Below are 8,180 nucleotides of genomic sequence, written 5' to 3'. Positions count from 1 at the left end.
CCCCCCTCCCCCACTATTTAACCTGAGCTTAAGGTCTATGTAGAGGATGTGAACTGGGTCTTCAGGAAGCAGAAATCTAAGAAAGCTTCAGGTCCAGATGGTGTTTCACCTGCCTGTCTTGAAGTCTGTGCTGACCAACTGGCCCCCGTCTTCACACAGATCTTCAACAAATCACTGGCGCTGAGTGAAGTTCCCTGCTGCTTCAAACGCTCCACCATCATTCCGGCCCCAAAAACCCCCAAATCTCTGGACTTAATGACTACAGACCTGTCACTCTCACGTCTGTGGTCATGAAGACATTTGAGTGACTGGTCCTGGCCAACCTTAAGGACATCACTGGACCCTTGCTGGATCCTCTCCAGTTTGCCTACAGAGCAAACAGGTCTGTGGATGACGCAGTCATCATGGGACTGCATTACATCCTGCAACACCTTGACAAAACTGGGAATTACGCAAGGATCTTATTTGTGGACTTCAGTTCGGCCTTCAATACCATCATGCCTGACCTTCTCTCAGACAAACTGACCCAGCTCTCCGTCCCCACCTCCATCTGTCAGTGGATCACCAGCTTCCTGGCAGACAGGCAGCAGCTGGTGAGGCTGGGCAAACTCACATCCAGGACTATCACCATCAGCACTGGCGCCCCTCAGGTTTGTGTTCTCTCCCAACTGCTCTTCTCCCTGTACATGAATGTCTGCACTTCAAAGGACCCCTCTGTCAAGCTCCTGAAGTTTACAGACGACACTACAGTCATCTGCCTCATCAAGGACAGAGACGAGTCTGCTTACAGACAGGAGGTTGAGCAGATGGCTCTCTGGTACAGTCTTAACAACCTGGAGCTAAACACTCTCAAAACTGTGGAGATGATAGTGGACTTCAGGTGGAACCCCCCTGCACTCTCCCCACTCACCATCATGAACAGCACTGTGACTGCAGTGGACTCATTCAGGTTCCTGGGCAACACATCTCTCAGGACCTGAAGTGGGACAATCACATTGACTCTATTGTGAAAAAGGTCCTGAAACAGTTCTACTCGGCCATCATTGAGTCTGCCCTGTGTTCATCTATAACTGTTTGGTTTGGTTCAGCTACCAAAACAGACATCAGAAGACTACAACGGACAGTCAGGACTGCTGAGTGGATTATTGGTGCCCCTCTACCAGACCTCCAAGAACTTTACATCTCCAGAGTGAGGAAAATGGCTAAGAAAATCACTCTGGACCCCTCACACCCAGCCCACTCTCTCTTTGAACTGTTGCCCTCTGACCGGTGCTATTGAGCGCTGTGCACCAGAATAGCCAGACACAAGAACAGTTTTTCCCCCAGGCCATATCGCACCTGAATAACACATAACACCTCAGTACTGCACATCTGTAAATAACTCATTAAACCTTCATCTGTAAATAACACATATGCACATTCACAGTTCTGTCTGGACATTTTTGCTTTTTCTGTATATTTGTATTACTATTGTTATTTATAATTTATTGTCTATTCTCTCATTTTATGTACAGTGGTGTGAAAAAGTGTTGGCCCCCTTCCTGATTTCTTTTTTTTTTTGCATGTTTGTCACACTTTAATGTTTCAGATCATCAAACAAATTTAAATATTAGTCAAAGATAACACAAGTAAACACAACATGCAGTTTTTGAATGAAGGTTTTTATTATTAAGGGAAAACAAAATCCAAAACTACATGGCCCTGTGTGAAGAAGTGTTTGCCAGCCTCACAGCATAGCAACACTGGCTGAACCAGTGGACTGAGTTTGGGGAAGGGACTATGTGTTTGAGTGTTATTGTGGTGTTAATTAAACCTGTTTGAATTCTATTTGTTGACTTTACACACTTCAGCTTTATATATTTGTTGTCAAAGGGTGCTCATTATGAACTGATCTGTTTGTTTCACTCAGAGGCCCAGAAGTTGCCCTACTATGCCAGTTACAGTCACGTGCGACTGATGATCCACACCCTGTGCACCAGTCACTACCTGGACATCTTCATCACCTTCATCATCTGTGTAAACGTTGTGACTATGTCACTGGAGCACTACAGCCAGCCTCATGTAAGATAAAATGTAGACTTCATGCTCTAAAACAGGGTTTCTCAAACTTTTTTGAACCAAGGTCCCAACTCTCAACAATAAGTCAGTTTGACTTTTGTATAGTATAGATTCGTTAAGAAAAGGGTTGGTAAGAAACATGCACTGTAAAAACGTCCCATTAAAAAATGGTAAATGACTGGCAGCTATGGCTGCCAAACAAAAACCGTAAAATTCAAGTAAAATATTATAATTGAAACAAGGAAAAATTTGTAAAATAACTTTTTTTCTGTAAAACCTTTAATGAAAATTTCTGTAAAATGATTGTTTTTGCACTTTATTTCAATTAAGATATTTTACTTTAATTTTACGGTTTTTGTTTGGCAGCCGTAACTGCCAGTCATTTACCATTTTTTTACGAGTTTTTTTTTTTTTACAGTGTGGTGATCAAAAACATTTCTTATTATCAGTGCTGAAAACAGCCATGCTGCTTAATATTTTTTTGTGGAAACTGACACTTTTTTTAGGATTCTTTGATGAATAGTTCAAAAGAACAATATTTATTTGAAATCTAATCAAAAATTTTACGTCTTTACTGTCACTTTCGATCAATTCAATTCATCCTTGCTAATTTAAAGTAGAAATATCTTTAATAAAAATAATTCTTACTGACCCCAAACTTTTGAACAGTTGTGTGTGTGTGTGTGTGTGTGTGTGTCTCAGATATATACAGTCATGTGAAAAAGAAAGGACACCCTGTTGAATTCCATGGATTACTGTATGAGGACATAATAAAAAAATCTTCTTGTCCTTAGCAGGGAAATAAAATCTCAGATGAACAACACATGACATATCATACGGTCTCATTATTTATTTAGCTAAAATAAAGCCAATAAGGAAAGTCATGGGTGACAAACTATAAGGACACCCTATGATTCAATTACCTGTAGATCCACTTTTAGCAGCAATGACTTGAAGTAATCATTTTCTGTATGACTTTATCAGTCTCTCACATTGTTCTGGAAGATTTTTGTCCCACTCTTCTTTACAACGTTGATCCAGTTTATTGAGGTTTGGGCATTTGTTTATGCACAGCTCTCACCACAGCATTTCAGTCAGGATGTGGTCTGGACTTTGACTGGGCTATTGCAACACCTTGATTCTTTTCTTTTCAGCCGTTCTGTTGTAGATTTGCTGGTGTGCTTGGATCATTGTCCTGTTGCATGACCCAATTTTGGCCAAGCTAAAGCTAAGTCGGATGGATGTTATCACATTTGACTCTGGAATACTTTGGTATACAGAGAAGTTCATGACTGTGAGGTGCCCAGGTCCTGTGGCCACAAAACAAGCCCAAAATCATCAGCCATCCACCAGCATGCTTGACTTTTGGCATGAGGTATTTGTGCTGATAAGCTCTTTTGGCTTTCACCAAATGTGGCGCTGTGCATTATGGTCAAACATCTCCACTTTGGACAACCCCATGCCATACTTGTCTGGTCCTTTTCTAATTGCAGTGTCACAAACCTTATCATTCCACATGTTAACTGAGGCCTGTAGAGTCTGAGGTGTAGCTCTTGGGTTGTCTGCAATTTGTCAGAGAGTTTTATGGTCTGACCATGGGGTGAATTTTCTGGGAAATCCACTACTGGGAAGATTGATCTTGAATGTCTTCCACTTGTGAATAATCTTCTTCACTGTGGAATGATGGACTTCAAATTGTTTGCAAATGGCCATATTACCCTTCCCAGATTGATGACAGCAACAATTGCTTCTCTAAGATCATTGCTGATGTCTTTCCTCTTTGGCATTGTATTAACACACACCTGAAGGCTCCTAAACTGCTGCTTTTCTAGAGGTGCTCACACTTGCTGATGATAAGTTAATCAAAGGTATTTAAATAGTAGTGTCTGACCATTATTTACCCTCTTATTTCCTATGTTAACTGTAAGGGTGTCCTTAGTTTGTCACCCATGGCTTTTCCATTTTGGCCTTGATTTTGTTAAATAAATAATGACATGGTTTGATATCTCATGTGTTGTTTTAAAGGGGTCATATGATGTGATTAAAAATTGTCCTTTCTCTTTGGAGTAATACAAGCTCTTGGTGCATAAAGAAGGTCTGTAAAGTTGCAAAGACTAAAGTCTCAAATCCAAAGAGATATTCTTTATAAAAGTTAAGAGTCAACCACGCCTACCTAAAACGGCTCGTTCTAACACACCCCCACATATCTACGTCACGATGTGGGAAGATTTGCATAACGACGCCCAAATGTTCACGCAAAGAAAGAAGGCATAACTTTTATTCTCGCTGTAGTATTGTTGTTGCCGCCGCCGCCATGTCGTGAAGACGCTGTGTGTTTGTGTTCTGTGTGTTTCATTGAGAAAGCGAAACTACTTTGTTTGGCCTTCCAAAAGAGGACTATATCCGCTTCGTCATGCCTGGAGCTGATCCGTGCTGGTCGCTGAGGAAATACATCAACTTAGCACTGTGGATCGCCGGATCGGCTTTCACCGTGGATGATGTGGAGTCCAGCCCGGGGTCGTCACATGTGGTTGCCGCAAGCCCACCGGCCACCGCTCACTCAAGCCGTCCTCCGCTCACTCTAGCCCCTGGCCTCCGCTCACTCTAGGCCGCCGTGTGTGACGCTGTGTTTCGTTGTGAAAGCAAAACTACTTTGTTTGGCCTTCCAAAAGAGGACTATATCCGCTTCGTCATGCCTGGAGCTGATCCGTGCTGGTCGCTGAGGAAATACATCAACTTAGCACTGTGGATCGCCGGATCGGCTTTCACCGTGGATGATGTGGAGTCCAGCCCGGGGTCGTCACATGTGGTTGCCGCAAGCCCACCGGCCACCGCTCACTCAAGCCGTCCTCCGCTCACTCTAGCCCCTGGCCTCCGCTCACTCTAGGCCGCCGTCACCAAATACACAAAATAATGTTCTTTTTAACAACATCATATGACCCCTTTAAGGACCAGATTATTTTTTTTTATGTTCTGATACGGAAAACCATGCAAATCAATAGGGTGTCCTTTCTTTTTCACATGACTGTATGTATATATTTGTGACCCTGGACCACAAAACCAGTCATATATGGAAGCATATAGGTAGCGAAATTCAATTTAAAATGCAATATGCAAAATGGCAATGCAATATTCAAAATGGCAACGCAATATTCAAAATGGCATTGTATTTCTGTATTTAAATTTACATTCCAAACTTTGCACATATGGGTAATGGAAAATGTAAATTTAAATACAGAAATACAATGCAATTTTGAATATTGCGTTGCCATTTTGAATATTGCATTGCCATTTTGCATATTGCATTTTAAATTGAATTTAGCTACCTATATGCTTCCATAGTCACAAGGGTCAATTTTTCCTAATTGAGATTTATACATCATCTGAAAGCTGAATAAATAAGCTTTCCATTAGTGAATGATTTGTTAGGATAGGGCAATATTTGGCAGAGATACAACTATTTGAAAATCTGGAATCTGAGGGTGTAACCAAATCAAAATATTGAGAAAATCGCCTTTAAAGTTGTCCAAATGAATGGATGAATGGATCCTTAGCAATGCATATTACTAATCAAAAATTAAGTTTTGATGTATTTACAGTAGGAAATTTACTAAATATCTTCATGAAACATGATCTTTACTTAACATCCTAATGATTTTTGGCATAAAAGAAAAATCAATAATTTTGACCCATACACTATATTTTTGACTATTGCTACAAATATACCCCAGTGACTTAAGACTGGTTTTGTGCTCCAGGGTCACATTTATCCTTCCAGCCATCATTGCTGATTTGGCTTTATATCACTTTGCATCCGTGTTTTCTGTGAAACCTTTTTGTTCACAATTTAGAAGTTTCCCACAGTCCCTCTGGCGATTTGACACCCTGGGGGTCCATGAATTTGAGAAACTGCTCTAAAAACACTTAGAGTCTGATGAATGCATGCAGCTTGTCTCAATATATTAAGCTATACCTGAACATTCGCAGAATACTTGATATTGTTATATTGCTAATGTAAAAATGACTGGTTTGGCTGACTTTATGAACCCGAGGCGAAAGTCTTTTAATCATTCACACCTCTCTTGTTCTCTTCCTCTGTCTCTCTGGCTTCCTCTCCGTCTGTATGTTTCCTTCCCCCCCAGTCTCTGGAGATCACACTCAAGTACTGTAATTATTTCTTCACCAGCACCTTTGTGCTGGAGGCTGTCCTGAAGCTCATTGCATTTGGCTTCCGACGTTTCTTCAAAGACAGGTATTGAGTTTCTCCTTCTCACCTTTCATCTCCTCAAGTTTCCTCTCCTCCGATCGCTAATTGATTTAATTAATTCATTCGATGTTGATTCCACCTGACCGAATCCCCTTAGTTTGTTCTCTAGAATCACTGGAGGGTGTGTTATTGGCAAAACGTTGCATCTGCTGTTGCATTCACGGCGCAGATGGAAATGAAATTAGCCCTGTGTGATGTTAATACAAAAGTGCAACAGACTACAGTGAAGAGCGAGCGCGAACGTGGTTATTTGTCTCAAGGGTTTAATGAAATCTATCTCCTGTGTTTGTTTCCCTAATAGAACTCCTACTTATCATTAGGCTGCCTACAAGAGCGGCTCCTCTGGCTTGTCATAAACTAATAGTGACATGTATCAAGGTGCACTGAGCAAGCACAGGGTGTAAACATCCTGGCATTTTGTAGCTTTATTAGAATATATGGTATTGACCCATTTAAAAGAGTAAAAAAAAAAAAACAGGCTCAGACCGCAGTGCACTTTGTCTTTTTTTATTCACGCATATTTGGGTCTGACACCAGAAAGCATTCAACAAGCCATTATTTATTGTTGTAGCTTTCCGTGCCTCTTAACTAGGTCACAATTACAAGCTGGATGGCAGAGGTGTGTGCACAGACAGGTGTGCCGTGGCTGGTTCCAGCACTGCAGATGTGGGCGACTGTGATTTGTGCTGTAGTGTAAAAACGAGCCATCCCTCGTCCTGCATTAGCGAATGAGGTCACCTATGCTGGAGTGGGTCCTTAATTCTTCCTAATTGTGTGTTATTAAGTGGTCCCCAGCAACAATTCAGGTCCCAAGCCGCCTGTTTGACCAGACCGAGCTTCAAATGTTAATTTCTTTAAAGCCACCTCTCTGGAGGAATAAATGACCAGAGTGGAATAAAACTAGAGGGAAAAGTTGGATTCAGAGTGCATGAAAGTTGAATTTTTGCATAACTGAGCAAATCTGTCCCTTGTGAATGTGTGCAGGTGGAACCAGCTGGATTTGGCTATAGTGCTGCTGTCAGTCATGGGAATCACGTTGGAGGAGATCGAGATCAGTGCTGCTTTGCCCATCAACCCCACCATCATACGCATCATGAGGGTCCTGCGCATCGCACGGGGTTAGTTATACAAACACAGACACTGACCACTGGCTAACAGCACTCATCATAGCTGCTGCTGGACGTTTCAGCACCCCTAAATACATAATTAAACTGTCAGACCCCTTAAAATATGTAATTAAATGAACTTTCCTCATGCTTGCCGAAAACAGAGACTTCAGTAAGATACATAAGGGTTGTTATTTTTTTGACTCTGAATTGTCTCATCAGCAAGAATGGGTCATGATGGTCAACCAGTCATCCCACAACCAACTTTTCGATTAGTGAGGCCAACTAGCTTATCTAGATTTTTCAGTTTATGTAGTTTATGAAATTATGAAATTTCACATAAAAATAAAGATGCTAGTAATATATATATATATATATATATATGTATATATATGTATGTGTGTGTGTGTGTGTGTGTGTGTGTGTGTGTGTGTGTGTGTGTGTGTGTGTGTGTGTATTAATTTACTATATTATTACGGTAATTAACGCACAGGGCCAAAAATAAAAATATAAAATAAAAATAATGGTATCTTTCTATATTTTGAATATATATACATTTTTTTAATATTATTTCTTATTTTATATATATATATATAAAACAGTATTTTTTCAAAATTGAGATTTATACATCATCTGAAAGCTGAATAAATTAGCTTTCCATTGATGTATGGGATATAGGACAATATTTGGCTGAGATACAACTATTTGAAAATCTGGAATCTGAGGGTGCAAAAAAATCAAAATATTGA

The 8,180-nt window shown here is 40.6% G+C and overlaps 1 protein-coding gene across 1 annotated transcript in view; it reads left to right on the top strand.

Annotated features, from left to right (window-relative positions):
• The window catches only part of LOC107551144 (voltage-dependent T-type calcium channel subunit alpha-1I-like), a gene marked incomplete at its 5' end in the record, with an annotated part of 106,315 nt that overhangs the window by 62,266 nt on the left and 35,869 nt on the right, over positions 1-8,180 (top strand). The window contains 3 exons of the mRNA XM_016232647.1: positions 1,910-2,061; positions 6,201-6,310; positions 7,310-7,443. Of these exons, the coding sequence (XP_016088133.1) occupies positions 1,910-2,061; positions 6,201-6,310; positions 7,310-7,443 (396 nt within the window). The remainder of the gene's footprint in view (positions 1-1,909; positions 2,062-6,200; positions 6,311-7,309; positions 7,444-8,180) is intronic.

Source organism: Sinocyclocheilus grahami, unplaced genomic scaffold, assembly GCF_001515645.1.
Source record: "Sinocyclocheilus grahami isolate Dianchi unplaced genomic scaffold, SAMN03320097.WGS_v1.1 scaffold416.1, whole genome shotgun sequence".
NCBI classification, from domain to species: Eukaryota; Metazoa; Chordata; class Actinopteri; order Cypriniformes; family Cyprinidae; genus Sinocyclocheilus; species Sinocyclocheilus grahami.
The sequence above is the reverse complement of the archived record's forward strand: the minus strand, read 5'-3'. Positions and strand labels throughout refer to the sequence as shown.